This window comes from Acartia tonsa, chromosome 4, assembly GCF_053477335.1.
Source record: "Acartia tonsa isolate MP-2025a chromosome 4, ASM5347733v1, whole genome shotgun sequence".
NCBI classification, from domain to species: Eukaryota; Metazoa; Arthropoda; class Copepoda; order Calanoida; family Acartiidae; genus Acartia; species Acartia tonsa.
In genome coordinates this window covers 20,317,965-20,340,234 of record NC_137263.1, presented here as the reverse complement: position 1 = coordinate 20,340,234, position 22,270 = coordinate 20,317,965, and the positions used below count along the sequence as shown (strand labels likewise).

Sequence of the window (22,270 nt, the reverse complement as noted above, 5' to 3'; positions counted from 1 at the left end):
CTGCTATTTCTTCAAAATTCAAGTTTTATATTTTTAGTAGAATTAGGCATATTTTGAAAATATTTAAGAGCTTGAAATAAGCATATCAAAGCTGTTCAGAATCCACATTAATTTTGATTTTACTGTGTTGTGAAGTTTGATAAATAAATACATGGTGATTTTAATTACGTTGAAACTCGGAGCATTTAATTAGCACATAATTTGTTGCATTGTTCAAAGTTGGGTTATTATTATTATTAGCGAAGCTTTTCTTTTCTATATTTAAGGTGTGTGTCCGTCTTTAGGTTACCCAGATAATTGTACATTTAAACATATTTGATCATCCTTAGATTTTAGGGAGTTCTGAAACAACAAGGCATAAATATGAAAACTTAGCTTTTTCAAAAACTCTTTTTGACACCAGAATTGTAATGATACAAAATTTTTGAATAGGTGATTTCTAGGACGATTTGGCCCGTTATATAAAGTCCTCTCCTAAAATGTAATTACACAATTTAACAAAATCTAAAATCCTGACTCTGTATTTCTATATTTGTTACTAGCGGCTATCTATGGGCAATTAATGTGGGAGATACCCTCTACCAAAATTGTTAAAAACATTCCCTGGACCAATAAGAAGCTTCATTGTAAAGGAGAACTAAATCGGTTTGGCGGTTAGCGAGATCCTTGGCAACAGACAAAAAAGCTTACTACTTTATATAATTGGATTGTTCGTTTGTATGATTTGTTGGAAATTGCTTTTATGGATGATGTTATTCTTGTTATTTCTCCAAATTCTGTTAAATACATTTTATATTATTTAAATTCCTATTATAAAAATTTACGATTTGACAATTGTAGCTGTAATTTTAAAATAATAGGTTTACAAATCTATCTTATAATTTTGTATCTATCTTTCGAATAGAAAAAGTCATCTTCTACGATTTATATGATTACAGAGATTCATTAGACTAAGAATGTACACAAGACTCAATAATACATGAAAATACAAACCATTATGGGTATCAACACTATTTTATCGCAAATCATTTCATAATCATTTTAAAGTTTAAATTTGACACATTAGTATCAAGCTATGGAGCTAGTTGGTCTGGAGAATATTATATGTTATTATTCTAGTTGCACCTGCAGATGGCATGGAGCTAGTTGGTCTGGAGAATATTATATGTTATTATTCTAGTTGCACCTGCAGATGGTATGGAGCTAGTTGGTCTGGAGAATATTATATGTTATTATTCTAGTTGCACCTGCAGATGGTATGGAGCTAGTTGGTCTGGAGAATATTATATGTTATTATTCTAGTTGCACCTGCAGATGGTATGGAGCTAATTGGTCTGGAGAATATTATATGTTATTATTCTAGTTGCACCTGCAGATGGCATGGAGCTAGTTGGTCTGGAGAATATTATATGTTATTATTCTAGTTGCACCTGCAGATGGTATGGAGCTAGTTGGTCTGGAGAACGAGTATGAGGTGGGTAAGAAAGTTGAGGCAGAGTGTCGGGTTCCACAAGCACTTCCTCCACCAAATATTACCTGGACTCTGAATGGCATGCAGGTCAGCATAGTTGTAGTAGCAAAACTACTCTACATATGATTGTGTCTGTTCTCTCTTTCTGCCTCGTTTTCTCTTTCTTTATTCCTCTTTTTCTATCCCTCTCTGTTTCTATCTATTTTCCTATTTTTTCTTCGTAAATATCCTTATATCCCTATCTCTTATTAACAATTTTCTTTCTCTCTCTTCTATTTTTTCTCCCTTTTACTCACTTCCTCTTTTTTCTCTTCCTTTTTTCCTCTCTTTCTTTTTTAGAGCTCTATTTCTCTTTTCCTTTTTCTACATTATTCTCTCTATTTTGTTCTCTCCTCTCACAGTTATGGAATCTCAATGACAAAGATTTTTTTATCCAATCTTGACAAGTGAGGTATTTTTGGAAAGAGGAATATACATAGAAAACGCCTATGAAAATTAGAAAATCCGCAGAAATCATATTTGCAAGTTATTTGCAAAAATCTACAATGCTAATTTGCAAAATTAATTTCATGCCTTAAATGACTTATTTAGAAAAAATCTTTTTATGAAATGTGTTTATTTATAAGTTTAGAACATACTTAGGGCAAAAAAATTTCTTTAGTGTTACTTTTTTCACCTTATATATGAAAAAAGCAGTTTCTCACATTTTATGATAAAAAAGGTATAGGAACAAAAAATATGATTTTTCTTGATGTAAACACAATAATTGGCATAAAATCTATCATCCTAAATGTAAAAATCAGATATAGAATCCTTTTTAGAGCTAATATAGTGCAAAAAGTAACCAAGACATTTTTGCAAAGTATGAAAATCTGAAGAAAATAGTTCTTTTTGCTTTTGATATACATATCAGATAAATGTATATAAAATTAGTGATTAAAAACTATAAAACATGTTATAAGTTTTTTCAACACTGTCATTGATTAAATTGCACTTTTAAATTTAAGAATTACCAAAGTAGTGCATAAAAACTCTTTTTATGATGTAATTAAACAAAATAAATGCCAAAAAACCAACTACAAAATGGTCTACTGCATTATAAAAAACGCCTAATTGTTGATTTGAATTTATTTTGTTTAATAACTTAATAAAAAGAGTTTTTATGTGCTACTTTGGTAATAAGTAAACCTAAAAGTGCATTTTAATCAATGATAGGATTGAAAAAGTTATAACTTGTTTTATAGTTTTTGATCACTAATTTTATATACATTTATCTGATATGTATATCAAAATCAAAAAGAACTATTTTCTTCAGATTTTCATACTTTGCAAAAATGTCTTGGTTACTTTTTGCACTATTTTTGCTCTAAAAAGGATTCTATATCTGATTTTTACATTTAGGATGATAGATTTTATGCCAATTATTGTGTTTACATCAAGAAAAAACATATTTTTTGTTCCTATACCTTTTTTTATCATAAAATGCGAGAAACTGCTTTTTTCATATATAAGGTAAAAAAAGTAACACTAAAGAAATTTTTTTTGCCTTAATTATGTTCTAAAGTTATAGATAAACATATTTCATAAAAAGATTTCTTTTTAAATAAGTCATTTAAGGCATGAAATTAATTTTGCAAATTAACATTGTAGATTTTTGCAAATAACTTGCAAATATGATTTCTGCGAATTTTCTAATTTTCATAGGCGTTTTCTATGTATATTCTTCTTTCCAAAAATACCTCACTTGTCAAGATTGGGTAAAAAAATCTTTGTCGTCAAGATTCCATAACTGTGCTCTCTCTTACAATATGTATGCCTTTATGCTAGCTTATATTTTAAATAGCTTCGTTTCTATTGGACATAATCACCTTTTTTTTATTCTTGTCATTGTACAGTCGCCAAAAGTGCAATTCATGCAATATTGACAAAATACTTTCATTAAATGCAAAAATATGAACTATTTGATTTTTTTATGAAACAGCATTTACTTTCTTATATCTCATAAATATAACTGCTTGATTAAACTCAAACACAATTTTTAATGCAATTGATATTTCTTGTAAACAGAGGTGTATGGGAGGAAGGTGTAAATTACACCCTCCTGTTTTCTGAAGATACCATATCAAACTTTTGTATATAAACCAGGGATCTAAAGAGATAAAACAATGGCCGATAAATTGATTTACATACCATCATGATGATATACAAAATTACCCATTTTTTTTAAATACAATTATTGGTTGAAATGTTTGGACACTCGACTTAATGAACCAACCAATTAAAATCAATAAACGTCTCCAAATTTGTATATATGTAATATGTCAGCTTTGACAACTTCTATAACCACACCGCCAACTTTAACAGCGTAAAAAATAGGGGCGTAAGGAAATGGGGGGGGGGGGTGTCAACAAGCACCATACTGATGAAAAAAAGAGGAATGGTAACAATTCAATTAGTAAATAAAATGACACATTTATGAAGAAAATTAATGAAGGTATAAAATTTAAATCGTATTAAACATACTTTTAAGCTAGTTTTTCAAAAATGTAGCTTTTTCTTCTAGAGTTTAGTTTCATAAGCAAGCACATTGCACTTGCCTTTAAAAAGTTTTTTTCTGTCAATCAAGCTAATTACCTGGAAGTCAGGGAGTAGTATTCTAAAAAATTATGGTGGAGTACAAAATAATTGTTTCATTATAAGAAAAAATACCCCCTCCCCCATCGTATTTTTAAGATATAAGAGGGAGGGGGAGGTTAGTGCTCCATGGTTAATTTGAGGAAAATTTTTTTTACTGTAGATAGCTTCTTTGGGTTCAGTCAATCATTGGAATTTTCCACATAATTTAATTATAAAACTGTAAAAATAATAAAGGAGGTAATCCAAAACATGTTTTTGGGAGGGTCATTATTCTAATCTAACAAAAGAAAGTCTGCTCTGAACTACAACAAAGCCTACCTGAGAAAAATGAATTTATAATTACTTATATCTTAATACTGATCTTCATGTTCTCTAATAAAGTGAAACACGCAAGGGGTTTATAATAACGATTCCCCCCTTCTAACCCATTTATTAATCCGCTCACCTCCTACCGACCAAAAAATGAGTTTCATGTTAGCAAGCTAAATTAACGACAATTCTTCCCATGTCATATAATCCACGTATTTTCTACATCCATTCTGATAATACACCTTTAATTTTATCTGGCTATATGAATTATAGAAAGAGAGAAATCCTGATACTTCTAAAAGTTCTCTATTTCGAGAATACCTTTCGTTTTCCTAGTTAATTGTAAGAACAAGGTCCTACCTTGTTAAAACTTATATCCTTGACATATAGATACAAACAAAACAAAACAAAACATGCGCTGCAACTTTTTGACACTTTTTTTTAGACCATCCCGCATTTTACAGGAGGTTCCGGTAACCCCCCTCCCCAAGCTCTTTAATACGGAATAATATAAGAGCAGGGACAGCCAGGGCAGGAAATGGCGTTAGCATTATTTTGGTACCCAAAGTTTTTCTCATATGTGGATTTTAAACTTTGGGTACTTTTGATAAAGCATTAATTTTGTTTGTTATTATTTAAAAATACATTTATTTATCGTCCCATTATATTATCACTTAAGATCCCTGAAGGCTGAAGGACAGAGAAAAGGGGTTCTGAGTTCTCTATATTTTACCTTAATTAAAGAATGAAAAAATAAAGTCATCAAGCACATAATTAAGGCCATATGTCCTTCAATTTCTTAAATTGAGTCGGGGTGGGTTATTGGTGCACTGAAAAAAAATGGGATATGTACTTCCGCTTTTGCACTTTGTATCTATGGGTAATATATTATACTTTATTTTTACTTTCATTTCACAGTTTAGTAAACTTTTACTTTTCTCTAATTGATCTTTTTTCAGTTATTAAAAATACTTTCAATGCAAAACTACATATTTTAAACAAGGATAACAATACCCGTTTGTGTTTAAAAGGACCATTTGCGCCCCCCCCCCCCTACACCCTTCATTATCTTATCTCCTAAAATTTGCCACTTTCCCACACCCCAAATTGAAATGCATACAATAGAAAGATCCTCCATAATTTCCTCAACCCACGGCAGAATATATTGACAATTGGCAAAATTTGTGTACCAAAAGACTTCACACCTCCACCTCATCTCTCATGTCGATAAGAGGCAAAGCACGTGAATATAATTTTAATTTTTAATATATTGATTGTTGATATACAAGAATTTTCAGGTGGTTATCTCATTTAACATCCTAAAAATTTACATTTCCTTCCTGCCTACATAAAAAGTTTTCTCGTATTCATTCGAATCCGGTGGATAGGAACCGGTTCTCATCTCAGTTTAATCTCATAATTGTACATCCTATATCCGCGGAAAGCCGTTTATAATACGATGCGAGAAATAACTATTAAAAAAATTCGTATCAAAATCATGATTTTTCCGCTGTCAATACAAACATAAAATTGACGCATAATGATAAAAAAGGGTAACTTTAGAACATTGTAATTTTTCAGCGGAAAAATTCTTTGCCTTACGATGTTCGCAAAAAAAAACATTGGAAAAAAATAGAAAATTAATCTATAAAAGAAAACAATGAACATTCACGTGAAACTTTTTATATCTTCACTTTTTGGCCGTTCAAATGTAGGCGTTCAATTATTTAGAAAAAGAAAGAACCTGTTTTTCAAACTCTGCAAAGCTTTTATAACCGCATATTTATATATACGCCTTTAGTTAGATTCATTCCCACTTGCCTACACGGGTTTTACTTTTTTTTTTGCCTGTGGGTTGTCGCACCCCATCCCATAGAACAAAAAAACTACCCCGGGCCAATACTAAGCTTCTCAAAAATTGTGTTCAGCCGTTTACAAGTTCTTAGCGGACACATCCAAAAAAAATAAACAACTTAGATTAGAATGTACACATTTTAAAAGGTCATCTTTGCGAAAGCATTATTTTGCAAATATAAAACCTACGCGGCATTGATTGACAACCTGAAATGATTGTAGTGAATGAATTTGAAAAAGAAGGTGTCCCTTAATTTCCACATCAAAAATGTCAAAAAATGGATTTTACCACCAATATCATTGAGACATAATCTTAGAAATATGTGGTTTTAACTAAAACGAATCGTATGGCCCTTCAGATGTTATCAAATTGCGTTTATGTAACCTTTAGCTTATTAATGCTACTTATATTATGCCTTGCTATTGAAAATTTGCTATTCTACTTATGAATTTAAAGGGATAAGGCAATAGCCGATAAATTGATATACATTTCCAATTGTGATACACAAAATTACTACTTCTGTAGATAACAATTAGTGGTTGTAACGTTTGGACACTCATTAACCAACCAATCAAAATTTAATTAAAGTTCTTAAAGTTGTTAAGCAAACAAATAAGGAAACGTTATTTTAAAACTTTAGGGACTAGTATAATAAATAGCACAATGTCTCATCCCTCCTTGCACTCTATCAAACTGGTTATTGTGATGGCACACCAAAAAAAGAATTGTATTGATGAGATATTGTTGGCAAACCAACTCTCTTAATCACCTTTCAACTAAAGCATTGAACAATAGCTTCACAAGAATAGATATGTCCAGAGGAAGTGCGCGCGCGCTTCGCTAAGAAGCGCAGCAATGCAAGTAAACTCAGAGATCTAAAGGGATAAGAGAATGTCAGTTAAATTAATGTACATACCCAATGATGATATACAAAATTACCCCTTCTGTAAATAAAATTATTGATTAAAACGTTTGATCACTCAACATAGTGAAGCAAACAATCAAAATTCACTGTAGTTCCCAAAGTTGTTTAGTCAACAAATAAAAAATCGTTAATATAAAACTTTGGGAACTAGTGTAGTAAACAGCCCATTGTCCCCTCTCTTTGTCTGAAGTAAACTAGTCTTGTAAGAGAAAATAAAGTAAAAAAAAATTCGAGTTTTAATAAGAATGCAAAAGTATTATTGAAAAAATATTTAATTTTTTTTTATCGAATGTAAAAAATGGTCTTAAAGATGTTTTTATCCAATGCTAACGACAGAACAATTCTTTTATTTTTTTAGCTTAGCTGCAAATGGTTGTTGTTTTATTTGTTTACCCTTTATGCTTTCATTTGAAAATAAATCTGATGTCTCAAGTGGAGACGTGAAGTTTTTGTGAAAATAAATTTGTTATTCCTCTATTCAAAGTAACACAAGGAAAAAAAATACATCCATAAAAGCGAAGCTTAAAATATTAGACCGACAAACGAGCATTGACATATATAAAACTAGCAGCTACGCCCTAGTATCTAGGGGCTCTCGATAGGGCAGAGGGTCTAGTAAAATAGCCTAAAATCACCTAAAGGCTTAGAAAGACTAATGTTAACCTAAAAAAAGCGAACATAATTGGTTCAGTAGTTATTGAGATCTTAAGCTTCAGAAAAAAAACTCTTACTGCTTTAAATAACAACAATTAACGAAAAGAGCTATACGTTATGTACGTAAAAAACAGACGGACCAAAGCCTAATGTAAAAAAGCTACGCTTTTTAAAAACTGAATGTACGTTGAAACATAAGTAATTCCTTTGTATTTAAATACAAGACATATACATTATCAGGAATGCAAAGGGATAAGACAATGGTCGATAAATTGATGTACATATCTAATTATAAAACAGATTACAACTATTGGCTACAAAGTTTGGACACAACTATTTAGTTTGAAACCAAACAATCTAATTTTAATGAAAAGACCCAACGTTTTTAAGCCAACGAATAAGATAACGTGGTTATAAAGCTTTGGGTACCAGTGTAATTTACAGTTCATTGTCCTGTCCCTCCCTGACACATTATACTTACACACACTTCTCTATTTATGCACTTAAACTAAACACAAACTTATGTTTATTTAACTCAAGTTTTTTGGAGTTAATCTACTTTACAAGCACTGAATTATTTGTTCGTTCACAATCTATAATACAAAGTTGAACGATGACTGTCTGTCTGTTTGTCTGTCTGTCTGTTTGTCTGTCTGTCTGTTTGTCTGTCTGTCTGTTTGTCTGTCTGTCTGTTTGTCTGTCTGTCTGTTTGTATGTCTGTCTGTTTGTAGCGAAGGATCTCGCTAACCGCTAAACCGATCTGGTTCTCCTTTACAGGGTAGCTTTTCATAAGTCCCGGGAAGGTTTATAACTATATTGGGGGGTGGGAAAAAAATATTTTCTTTTTAAAACTAAAATTAAAATAATGGGGTCGACTTCCCCCCTCCAAAAAAAAAATTCCCCCCCCCCCCCATGATCGACAGACCAAGTAAATTATAAATTGAATTACTAAAATGAGCCCAGGTAGATAATTAAGATAGTATTTCAAAATAATTTAAACAATCAACATTATTTAGAAATGAGACAAATATAACATAATTTAATAAAAATTCAATAATTGAACTTATAGGGAAATTTAATTTGAGAAAATACTAAAATTTAAAATAAAAATCCATTTTTGTGCATACAATGAAGATACTATAGTCAAATATGCCTTTTGTCAATAGACCCAGGCAAACGGACGATCAGATGCGGGCGGAAAGTCGTGAGTTATAGAGAAGCAGAACTACAGAGGAAATAAATATAAGATTCGTCTCTAAACGAAAAAACGATTATATAAAGAAACTAATTTAAATGCAAACCATTTCAATTTTTATTATTTTTATACATTTTGATTCCCTTTCTCTCTTTCTTGACCCCTCTATCTTCCTCTCTTTCTTTCTCACTCTTTCTTTCTCTCTCTTTCTGTCCCTTTAATTAATCCTTTTAATTTCAGCAAGGCTTCTAAATTTCTATTTTATTTTTGTTTGTCTGTATGTCTGGAATTCTTTATATTTTCATGTCGAATGGATCTTGATTTTAATTGTTTGCAATATTAACATTTTGTTTTGATTTCTAAGTTAGTAAATTTATTCATATAAAATTTAGTAGCAATCAACTGTCAGCTAAATTTAATGCCTGACAAAAATTTAATAAAAATTTTTACTTAATGTTGTTACCCTTGTAATTAATTCATCTTTATAAACGTTGGAAATTGTGTATGTATTTCCCTTAGATAGGGCTTGGCAGTCGCGCCTCAGCCGTACATAAGCCTTAAATTCAAACTCGCTTGTGTGCGAAAAAATAAAATTCTTAAAATATGGATTGTCTGCTTAGGAACAGATTTAGACATCCATCTAGATTTCAAAGTTATAACGTGACGAATTCAATGAGGCTTTCACTCGGCTGACGCGCGGCTGCCGAGCTCTGGCCTTAGCCCTTGTGGTTATTCTGAGTGTGTGTTTGTGGTTTTTACACTTTCTTCCCAGCTGAGCTACCCCAAGGTGTGCTCAACTCCAGGGAGGGAGAAGACATTGGGCTGTTTATTACACTAGTCCCCAAATTTTTTAATAACTTTTTCTTATTCGTTGGCTAAATAAACTTTGGGGACTTTAGTAATTTTGGTTATTTGAATTATTAATTTTCAACCACAAATATTAGTCTATAGAAGGGGTAATTTTGTGTATCACTATTGGGAATGTACATCAATTTATCGGCCATTGTCTTATCCCTTTTGATTCCTAACTCATCTTCAATATAAAACTGTATCTGTCACATTTCTCCTCAGTATGCCCCCCCCCCATCCCTCCTTCATCTCTATCACGGATCAAGCCTGCCCTAGCTAATTGAATGTCAGATAGAATGAGAATATATTGCACAGGATGAATCTAATTTCAAAGTATTTTAATTCGATTTATCCTGGAGATTCGCAAAGTTGGGCTTTTATCATTAATGTTTGTATGTGTTATGAGGGTTTGTGTGTGTGTGTGTGTGTGTTTGTGTTTGTGTGTGTATGTGTGTGTGAGTGTATGTGTGTGTGAGTGTGTGTACTTAAATGTGGTTAAATCATATATGTAGAAATGTTGAAGTGTGTAATTGTGTGTGTGTGTGTGGGAGTATATGTTTCTTAGTAGCGCAGCTACTTCATAAGTAGGTCATGTCCTTACGTCCGTCCAAGAACTTTTGTCAACTTTGGCATTTTAAAAATGGATATACATAGATTTTATGACAAGGGAATATTTGTCGTCATATTAGCTTGCTAATATGGACCTCAATTATTGGTCATTTCGTTCATCCAGTAGGAGGGGAGGTGATAAGGTAAAGGAGATGGATGGGACGAATCGTTATTTTCAGCCAGCTGCAAATATTACTTTATCAGAGCAACATTCAAGAAATAATATATTGGTTATTTCAATCTTAACAAAACTAGGTTTCCAAAGAAATGTTGTTTTATTATTTTATCTTTTCTTCATAAAAAGCTCTTTTAGCTACATATGCCACGCACCTTTCAAACACAAATGTTCCTGTGTTTCTCTATAAATGGATAAGCGTAATGAAAAGATAATATTCAGTTAAATTAAAAATTCATTAAAATTAGTTGAACTTTTGAAAAAGTATAGAATTTATTTGGAATCAAGGTTAGAAGGGCATTCACAGGAACATTTTACGATTATAAAATAATTATTGGATAATGATTTAGAAAAGTGCAACTTACTTTACTTACATAAGTTGAATTTTAGCATTAGCTTTTTGGGATTAAACATTTTTCTAAAGTCAAATTGACTAAAATACACTTAAATGCAAAGTAATGAAACTTTATTTTTCATCATGGCTTTGAAACCTATTATAATCCGCTTCATTGTTACTACTTATTACAAATTTCTTTATAAAAATCATAAAATAAATTCCGCGGAAAGCTGTCTATAATACGATTTGTTAAGCATAAACTTTTACTTTTTCTTAGTTACTGTCAAAACTAAAGGTACTGATTATCTTGAGGCTAAGGGCATTTTTATTACAGGAAACTTGATAAAAAGTTTAAAAGCTAAAGAACAATTTAAATATGTCCATGTTTAAGATGAGATCAAATTTTTTCAGACATACAAACGGACAAAGCCATAATTTAAAACAGCTTTTAAAAAATATAAAGTGTTTGGTGATGTTTTTTTACAAATAGTTTGATATAAAACCTTGGGGAAGGAAATAGTAAATAACTCACACATTGCAAAATTTCCAATATTTGCAATCTTTTTTAAACGTTTGCCCAAAGCAAAAAATAGAGAAAAATATTTTGTGTTATCACCAGGGCTTGGCAGCCGCAAATAAGCCTCAATAAAATTGTCATATTACAACTTTAAAATTCAGCTGTACCTAAACAGACAATCCTTCTTTTCAAAATTTTTGGTTTGTAAAAAGTAGGTTTAGATTTGAGGCAGATGCGAGGCTGAGACGCGGCTGCCGAGCCCTGATTAGTACATTTTATGTTGAGATATTTTAGCGGTGTCATAGTAAACCTATACTCTTCTAGTATTAAATTTGGATATTTTGTAATATTATTTTTTTTACATTATTTTTGGAAGTTATGGAACTGTTTTAAATTAAGAAGCGCTGGAAAGTGTCATGTGTGACGTCATAAAGAAACGACTATTATCCATTTGTTTTTAGGAGTTTTCTTTTCCCACTTCTCCTGCCAAGCCTCCTTTTTAGACGTGTTTTTATGACGTTCTTCATGACACTTTCCAGCGCTTCTTAACTTGATGATGTTAATACTGTTAGGCAAAAGAATGACTCTTCCATGATTATTTACAGATTTAAAGTTATAATAAAAGTTCATTTAAATTAGATTTTTGATAGTTACTGTGTATTACTAAACTCTATGAAAAGCTTGTTACTTCTGTGATACCAATTATTACCGTAAAAACTCAGTTTGTCCTCCTGTCCTTCCGTCTGTTGTCGGTCTGTCAGTCGGTTATGGTGTGAGGATCAAGTAATTTTTATTCTTTTTTGGCATCTGTAAATCACTAACCATTTTTTCCGTATATAATACTTGAGACTGGAGTGTTTTTTTGTGATTCTTTACTTATGAAAGCTGTCATCCATGTTTTATGTGCCTTTTTAATTTCAGGGTGAAGCAGTGGGAGCTGTGTGGAAGAACACGTGCACCAAGAAACATGGTCTGTACACCTGTTCCTCCAAGCTGGCCATGCCGGTCAGCAAAGCCACGTCACCGCTGACCATCCGATGCCTGGCAAGCCTGGGCGACGCTGACATCAGCCAGGTCAGCGCAGTGAACGACCCCAGCAGCCCAGCTGCAGGCGGCGCCGCCACTAGCGCTGCCTACCTTGACTGGGTGGAGCACGAAGCTAAGGTTGTGAACCCAACCCGTCCAATTCTAGGGGTACCTCTAACTTCTGCTGCAACAAACATTTTCACTGGCAACAACCACTTATATTGGTTGGTTGTTATTGTGTTTGCAAGGAAAATTTTCATATTTTCGGATAATTTATCATTGTAAGCAATATAGAATATTTATATTAGTTATAATAACTTGTAAACGTTTAATTTAGCATTTGTATTTTCTTTCAGATTATTAAATCAAAACCAGAAATTCATATTTTTACAATTAAAATAAAATAATTGTTTTGTAATAACTTTTAAAAGTCATATTAAGTATAAATTTTATAATGCCTTTAAGAATGACGTCATAATGACTAGTCTACAATTGGTCAATTAAAATATAAACTGGCCTGCAATTGGTAATTTAGTCTGTGCATTGGCCTATCATTGGCCATTTGTTTAGTATGACGTCATTTTTTATAGGCACTTTAAAGAGCTTCAAATTACAAATTTATCCTAATTTCTAATAAAAATTAAACTTTGTGATAATATTTGATTTTGTATTTACTATGTTAAATTATGAATATTACTTGAAATTAAAAGTTTGATTTTAGTTTTAAAATATTTTTTTATAACCATTTAATGTAACTTTCGGTAGCTTAGTATCTTATTTTATTTTAAAATGTTAATCTTGGGGATACAGTGATTGATATTTGTAAAATTAATCTTCTCCACAATCTTCCCCCATAATATCTCTAAAACACAAAGGAGATATGAATAACTTTCATTTAATCATCCCTGTATCTCTAGATTAATATCGTGATATGTTTAATAATTATTAATTGAAATATAATTATGTTAAAATGAAATGATATATAACAAATAAGTGTTAATAAATCATATTGATAGAAATATATTTTTAGCAAAGCAAATCTATATGCATTCATTGTCCGTCTGTATTAAGAAGGTATTTCGACTTAGCGTCAGATTTTATTATATTAATGATAAATATTACTAAAACGGAATTAAAGATCATAAAATCTAGTTCATCTATCTAAAACAAGATATTTAGAGAAGTACATGAATACTAATAGGTCCTAGGACAAACGTCGGATTGGACACTTATTTTGAACCATCTTATCTTAGGTTTTTTTTGACTGCTTGCTTTTTTGTATATTCATATCATAATCTAACCTAACCCAACTTGCATAAAGATACTCAATCAACTTAATATATTAGACACTTGATCCTGCGTTTGTCCACTCCAACGTTTGTCACTTCTGAGTTGTCCTGAGATACCGATAGAGTTGGGGAATTCATAAATACAGAACACGCAATGCAGGTATAAAATAAAACTTCCTGCAAGCAATAAAATTGAATATTATAAATATGACATTGTACTTTAAAATTTGAAACATATATCCTTACAATAAGTTTCTCCTCTCTGAGGTCAGAATGTGCATCTTAGGGCAACTTTTGTTTAACCCAGCAAAATGGTATAAAAATACCGCTTCTCCCCCCCCCCCCCCTGATTCAGTTTGCTCTAAAGGTAACTTAAGAGTCCGACATATATAAGGAACGATGATCGATATATTATTACTTAAATGCTGCACCAGATTTTCATGCACTCTGATAAAGTATAGCTCGAAGCTGGCTAAAATAACGATACCCCAATCTCCTCCCCTCTTACTTGATAAACAAACTGACCAACAATTATGTGATATTTTCCCAGCTGGTGAGGGTTAAGTGAAAGTCATATAGATGCATGCATAAATGTAATATAACAAAGATTAGAGAACCTACATATATGCTTGCGAAACATGGGGAGAACTATGGGGGGATGAGAGTTTTTATTTTACAAAAACGGCAGGAAGAACTTTTAAATGCAAAGCTACTCTAGAAGTTTAACTACCTCTACGTCTGTCAGAATAAAGGAAAGAATCCAAAATGTTCTAAAATTTCAAAAATAAAAAATTCTTCTGTCACAATATATACAATTTCTCTTCTTATCCAAAATGTTGATATTTTATTATTGTTGCGCTACTTTTGGAGATAATTGTTCTTGTTTGGAAAAAAAACTCAGGGATCTAAAGGGATAATACAATGGCCGATAAATTGAGGTACATCCCCAATGATGATACAAAAATTAACCTTTCTGTAGATTACAAGGAGTGGTTAAAACATTTGGACACTCAACTTAATTAACCACCAATCAATATTCAATATAATCCCTAAGGTTGTTGAATCAACGAAAACGTTATTGCAATACTTTTAGGACTGTTGTAATAAACATTAAGCAGCCCAATGTCCCCTCCCTCCCTGGAAAAAAAAACTTATATACAAAATAAGAAGTAATAAATAAGAATTTGAAAGCAATTTTATTTTTTTATTCCAGCAATCATAAAAAAATTTCAAAGTCACTTTAACTTGCAAAAGTTCCTTGTAAAACTTTTTATTCTCCTTTATTCTTTAGTATTTACATACACCTATAAAATGAGGAAGAATTTCTTGTATAAAAAAACAGGCTCTACTCATAATCATCATAGTACTACCGGTCAAAGTTTGTGCAATCAAATGATTTATCTTGTTAGTAATGATTTATGTACCAATACCCAGGGATCTTAAAGGATAAAATTATGGACGATAAATCTATATACATCCATTTTCCACTGATGACAAACAAAACTACACCTTGTTTAGATTTAAATCATTAGTTGATAAGTTTGGCCACTCCTAGTTTTGAACAAACCAATAAAATTCAATGAAAACATATTGTTCATAAGCCAACGAATAAGATAACGTGATTTTAAAACTTTGTGTACCAGTGTAATTTGAAGTCCCTTTCTTATCTTGATTTATCATCACCTCATTAGTATTAGTCATGGGTTGCAGTTTTACTTAGGGTTGGGCCGGATATCCGGTGTGGCCGGATATCCGGCAATTGAACTTATCCGGCCGGATATCCGGCAATATAATATTTTATATTTTACAACAAAAACAGAGGGGGGATGGGTGTTCAACGCCACCTCCCCGCCTATCCTCCAACCGTTAGGGGTTAATATTTCAGATTGAGGGTATTAATAGTTCAGTAGATTATTTGCATAGAAGAAAGATCATTTAATAGTTACATAATTTAAAATTTTAAAGTTTAGACCTTAATTTATATAATAAAACCCCAGTTTATGAAGAAATTTTTATGGCTACTTCAATATCTGGTAATTTGGCCGGTTATCCGACCGGATATTCGATATCCGTTATCCGGCCAAAATATTATCCGGCCCAACCCTAGACTTTTACTGCGTATATTTTTTAAGTTCTTATTACATTAACACCCGATTTGTTAGCCTGGGCCTTCAGTCCATCGGGGCAAACCGAAATTAATCTTATGGTTTAACGTTTTCCTTTCGGCAAGAGCTGTCTATAATACGATACGATAAAAAATTATTACTTCTCTAGTTTGGTTTGATTTGCAGAGTTGTTACGTTTTTTTAAACTCCTTTGATCTTACTATGACATACATGGATATTAAATATTAAATTACAGAAAACCTTTGCTGTCCTAACATTTACAAATATCATAAGTGAAGTAGGCATTAATATTTTATTACTCTTAAGAAATTCAAACATTTAAAACTTTATACTTATGCAATATTTTATTCTTATACAACTTTTACATTATTAACTACTAGTGGCTACGTCTCTTAGCAAAAAAAATATTTCTGTGAAATCTTGTATAGAAAGGGATGTCTCACCCACTAAGAAACTAGCATAAAACCATCACAGGACAAGGGGTAAAGGGGGTTACCGATTTCTTACGGTTTAACCGGACAAAACGAAAGATAATGGAATGGACAGACATCGTTTTTAAGCATCTTGCATTTAATAATTTGGGTAAACAATACATAAAGAAATTATGTTTCTTTAACTTTTAAATGTTCATTAATTTTGTCATCCTTATATATTCATACATTTTCAGTTATCTAAAGGAATAATACAATTGCCGACGAATTCATGTACATCACCAATGACGATACACAGAATTACCATTGCAGTAGATTACAATTAGTGATTGAAATGTTTGGACACTGAACTTAATGAAGCAAGAAATAAAAATACAATAAAAGTTCCCAAAGGTCAACAAATAAGAAAACGGCCTTATAAAACTTTTGATACGATAAACATTTAAGGGGGGGGGGGGAAATTAACTCTTTTTAACTATCCATGCTCCCCTGAAAAGAAATATTTAAAAAGTGTAAAATAAAATAAAACTAGAAAGAGGAAAATCTGGTTGTAAATTATAACATAACAAGTATGATTTAAACAAAGTGAGTGAAAATCCGTAAATCTTTTTCCTTGGCCCAACAAATCAGATGTACAGTTTGTCGGCTTTGAGGTGAAACTAGTTATCAACCTGATTCTTAGAAATTTGGCAGCGCATACGCCATCAGACAACGTTGCTTCATTCTCTTTATATATAGGCCTCATGAAGTTCAATCCTTTATACTAAAGTAACAGGATGTCTCTTTGTGTGTCTGTCTGTGTGTTTGTACCGAAGGATCTCGCTAACCGCTGAACCGATCGGGTTCTCCTTAACAGGGTAGCTTCTCATTGGTCCCGGTAAGGTTTATAACTATTTTGGGGGTATACTACCACCCTCCCAAGAGAAATCGCCCCTAGAAAAAAATTCCCTTCCCCCCCCAAAAAAAAATTTGTTAATTCTTTTTAACTAATAATAAAAATACGGGGGGGGGGATTTTTAACCCCCCAAAGCTCATATATCCTAAACTAGTGGCTGCGCTATATGAGTCTAGAGGGTCTTTGCGTTCGTAGAGGGAGGCTGTCGGCAGAAAAATAATCTAAAACCATCATAAGGTCTAATCAAAGATACATTGAAACCATCCTTGGACCTATATAAAGCTTCACTAAAATGTAGAACTCATTAGTGTTAGTGAGATTTTAACAGACACTACAAAAGCTTTTAGGTTTTTTTTTATTAATTGAAATTGTTTTTTTAGTTTTCATTTTTTTAATGTATTCTGTTTAAATGGAATAAAAACCTAAAACATCTTGGCAGAGCAAAAAATAATTTTATTAAGTTTTAGAGAACCTTTGCTCTTAACAAAAAGTTTAATTTTGGCCACTTCCCTATTCCCTGGAGCAAAAACCTGGGCCCTGAGGCACTGGGGAGGGGGGGGGGGTGGAGAGATGTGAAACCCTTAAAAAAAGGAAATTGGGGTTGGTTAAAGTTTTCGCTGGGGGCGGGAGGGGGAGGGGCTTGGCTGGACTGGGCCCCCAGGGAAAGACAACTTTAACCCAAACTTTTACCCACTGTTCTAATTTTTATATTTAGCAACATTTAGATTTTTAAATTATGGAGAAATATAATTAACATAATTTATCAAATGCATCCACATAAAACAATAAATGTATAAGTTTAGATGTTTAGCCCAGACAACTACCTGGCCCAAGAGGTTGCGACCTTTTACGTCTGCTAGCAAATTGCTTTTTGCTCTTCGCAGTGTTAATATTTCCGACGCTATTGGCTGATATCCAGAGTCCAAAGAGAGAGTCTGCACAGGGCATCCTACCCGTGGGTAGAGTTACATATATCGTGTGCCACCTCTATTATTTTACTTTAATCCTAAAACCTAAAATTATGTGTCTACTTTAGAAATAGTGCAGTGATAATAATGTGCATAATTTCTTACAATCAGTATGCCATGAACATTAAATTATCACACACAGTAATAAAATCAAAGAAAAATTTTTGGGCAAATTTATAAAATGTAACTGACTTTTGGTGTTTTTTTAAACCATTGTATAGTCAATAGATACCTAAAGATATTAAAATTGTTTCTACTGCTACTACGTCAGATGCTAATAGATCCGGGGGAATGCCTTTGCACTAAACAGTTCATGCAATGATAAGACTTACAGACAAAGGTCCTTTGACCTTTAAATCATTCATTTTATTGTCAAACCCCAACCCTAATAGAACAAACAAATATGCACGCCCTAGGTGTAAAGCATATGAAATTTTAAGTGTTAGTAGTATGTGACAATAATATGACAATATGAATCTTGTTAAATTTCACTTTCAGTAACATATGTTTAAGTACAAAGTAAACCTATAAGTATGCATATAAATAAAGGCAAAGTAAATTTTAAAGTATTCTATAATTGCAAAGCGCAATGGTATTCGCCACTAGCCTACTGATTCACATGAAGACGGGTAGGGGAAAATAAAAAATTTTCTTTGATAGGAAGACAAAAACCTGCCTACATCTAACAATGAGTTTTTTTTTTAAAATTTAAGGCCAATCGGTCCAGTGGATATCTAACTGGTTGTTTCGGCTAATAACCGAATTTGAGATCTTTTATTTCAGTCTAAACTGGCAACAGAGAAATCACCCTCGCACTGTCCGACGGAGTGAATGACTCAGTGTTTACAAATTCTTTTATTCAAAGAATGAAATTTGTTTTGCCTGAAATATAAAATATCATAAGAAATTTGTACATACAAATGCAATGAATAATACTATTATCAATATGGCTCTTAATAACTCTATGAAATTACAAAACTCTTTGATACCGTTATTTGCCGTTTTTTGGCGATGATCAGAAAAAGTAATTTTTTTGTTATGAAAAATAAAAGTTCGTCCTAAAATTTGGTGATCCTAGCTGCAAAATTGGCCACTCTACAGCTGATTGAAAATTTAGCGGCTGGCCGCTAAAAAGCGGCTAAGGAGCGGTCTGGCCGCTATGACTAGAAAAAGTAATTTTCTCTAAATATACACATGAACCACCAGAAAAACAATTTACGTCTTTATCTGTAACAGAAGCCGAGATAGAGGGGGGGGTCAATATGACCCCCCCCCCCCCCCCGATCTATTAAGGTGGGAATAGGGGCCCGATCTGTAAGGGTTAAAGATTGTTTATTTGTTATACTAAAGAAACTATAATTTGCCCTATGTTTGTCACGCATGAATTCATTCGTACCTGGTCACTTTCCGTGCAAGTAGGACAGCCGTAGGGGTGACTTTTCTTAGCATTCACACATTTTCTTTCAAAATTTACATGCACATCTTATCGCGCGCATTCTCCGGAAACAACAGAAGAATCTAGAAAGCTTTTGGAGCAAAAGTGCACCTTGCTAGGAATGCCGCACACAGGAGGTCTTTGTTGATTAGGAAAGGTCACCATTTTCGGAGTAAGGATTAATGGGAATAAAGCTTTTCACAATAGCACACGACACAAAAGAAGCTGATACACTGGTCATACAATAATATATTATAAATTCAATGATCCAGATAGCACTAAACTCAGTATCTACCAGTGATTAGGATGGGTGAGGCTTATTAAATCCTTTATGAAGTTTCTTAGAATTGTAACCACTTTGGACGAATTGGATATAGTATTTCTTGAATCTTACACCCGTTTTTATGTTCTCTAATGAAGGGGAATACACAGCGGGCTAAAATAGCGATACCCCTTTCATCCACTTTATCCAACCTCCTCTACTATCGGATGAAAAAAAACTACCCAATAAACGAGTTCCATGTTAGCATGTTAGTTAATGGAAATTTTTCTCTAGTCCTAATATCCATTTATATTCTACATCTACATTTTGTAATAATCTTTGTTGTACTTTAAGATAAGGTTTAAATCTAAAAGATCACGCATAAAAACACGTGGATGTAATGTTTGATAAAAATATTATAATTCCGTGAGATTCTTAATTAAATAGGAAGTAATATATTATCTTCAAATTATGTTTCTTTTTATCTACCTAGCAGATGAACTGAAAATAGTTGCCGAATGTGTACGCAGTTTCCTGGGTGTTTCCTCATCCTAGCTCAATATTTACTACTAGCTACAAATCTTCAAACTTCCCTTAAAAAAATCAAAATTTGAATGTATAAACGATTTATACATTATAAATTTGAATTTTTTAAATTTTGATTTTTTTTTTTGAAGTTTGAAGCTTTTTTAGCTAGTAGTAAATATTGAGCTAGGATGAGGAAACACTCAGGAAACTGCGTACACATTCGGCAACTATTTTCAGTTCATCACCTAGCAGGTGGTGGTGTCCTATAACTTTCGTAGAAATAAACATATTATTATTGCTTTTTCTAACACTAGCTAGCGGGTACGCCTCAAAAGACCTCAAGGATTTTTTTTAGAAACAATTTCTTCAAATATGGTAGAGTATCCTCCATCAATATAGTTTTAAACTTCCTAGACCAATAACAGGTTTCACTGTAAAGGAGAACCAAAGCAGTTAAGTGGTTTACGTTATTCTTCGCCGCAAACAGACAAACAGACATACATCCTTTTACCTTTTGATAGTGATCTGTTTGTACTATCAAATATCAAATTGTTAAAATGTTATTTCTGCTTAAATGTCTTTCTTAATGACAAAACCATTGATTTAAAAATATCTAAAATAGTTATATTATTTTTTTTTAAATATTTGGCATTTAAGATGATGTCTTGCTGTTTTTTTTACAGAAGTGATGTTTTCCTGACGTGTCTTACATTCTTTAATCCCTTGTACTTTAATTGTGCTCTTGCATGAATTTATAACAGAACAAGGATGACAATATACGTACAGCAGTGTTCAACAAGTGAACATTAACAGATACAGAGCGTACAGAGCGTTAGCCGCGGACATGATAGAGTATTCTAATGTTTAAATTGTAGAGAAGCTTCGCTCCAAACCCCAATAACACAAAGGCTATATATATACAAGTTTATTCATACGAAAACAAAACAGATTTAAATATTTACAGATTAGGATGGGTTAAACAGAATAATAATACATGATACATTCCCTTTACATATTTAGGTGAAGGAATGGCAGAATAAAAAAAATAGTTTAATTAAGATAGGCAAAATGAATTCAAGCAAAACATTAACAAGGACAATAATCAATCCATTTGTGTAACTGTCTCCAATTAACAAATTGTTTGTAATTGAATGGTTAAAAGCAGGGCTCGGCAGTCATGCGTCAATCGTGCTTAAACTGTCGAATTTCTATACGAGATTTAGGATCATGGAAAGAAAACGAAGAATCGGGTTTCGTCGTATTTTCAGAGTAGCTTAAAATAAATTATTTTAGGTTAGGTAAATGTTAATGATTGGCCCGCAGGGTTAGTAAATAGGCCTTGCAGGGGCTAGAAATAAGAGAAAAGCTACTGTGAAAATACGACGAAATCCGCTACTTCGTTTTCTTTCCATGATTCCAGAAAATATATAGGTTATGATGCTGATTATCAAAACGTAAACAAAAATATTTTCGAACAACCTATATGTTGATAAAGCTTTGGTGCCGAGCCCTAGTTAGAGTTAGTCGAAAATATATCTTTTGGTGATCTTTTCTTGCCATAATCAAATACAAATATACTCGGAAAATAAACAGCCAGGAATCTTAAGGGATAAGACAATGGAAGATAAATTTATGTTCTTCCCAATGATGATAAACAAAATTTTCCCTTTTGTAGAAAAAATAATGGTTTAATTGTTTGGATACTGATAGGTTGAACTTACCAAACATGATTAAAGAAAAATACCCAAAGTTTAGAAGTCAAACAATAAAACTTTGG

At 32.3% G+C, this 22,270-nt stretch overlaps 1 protein-coding gene across 1 annotated transcript in view; it reads left to right on the top strand.

Annotated features, from left to right (window-relative positions):
* LOC145318265 (uncharacterized) overlaps positions 1–13,578 on the top strand; it is a 48,471-nt gene extending 34,893 nt beyond the window's left edge. Inside the window, exons 5-6 of the mRNA XM_080159585.1 lie at positions 1,425–1,558; positions 12,455–13,578. Of these exons, the coding sequence (XP_080015711.1) occupies positions 1,425–1,558; positions 12,455–12,844 (524 nt within the window). The 3' untranslated portion in view covers positions 12,845–13,578. The remainder of the gene's footprint in view (positions 1–1,424; positions 1,559–12,454) is intronic.
* The last annotated feature ends 8,692 nt before the right edge of the window (positions 13,579–22,270 follow it).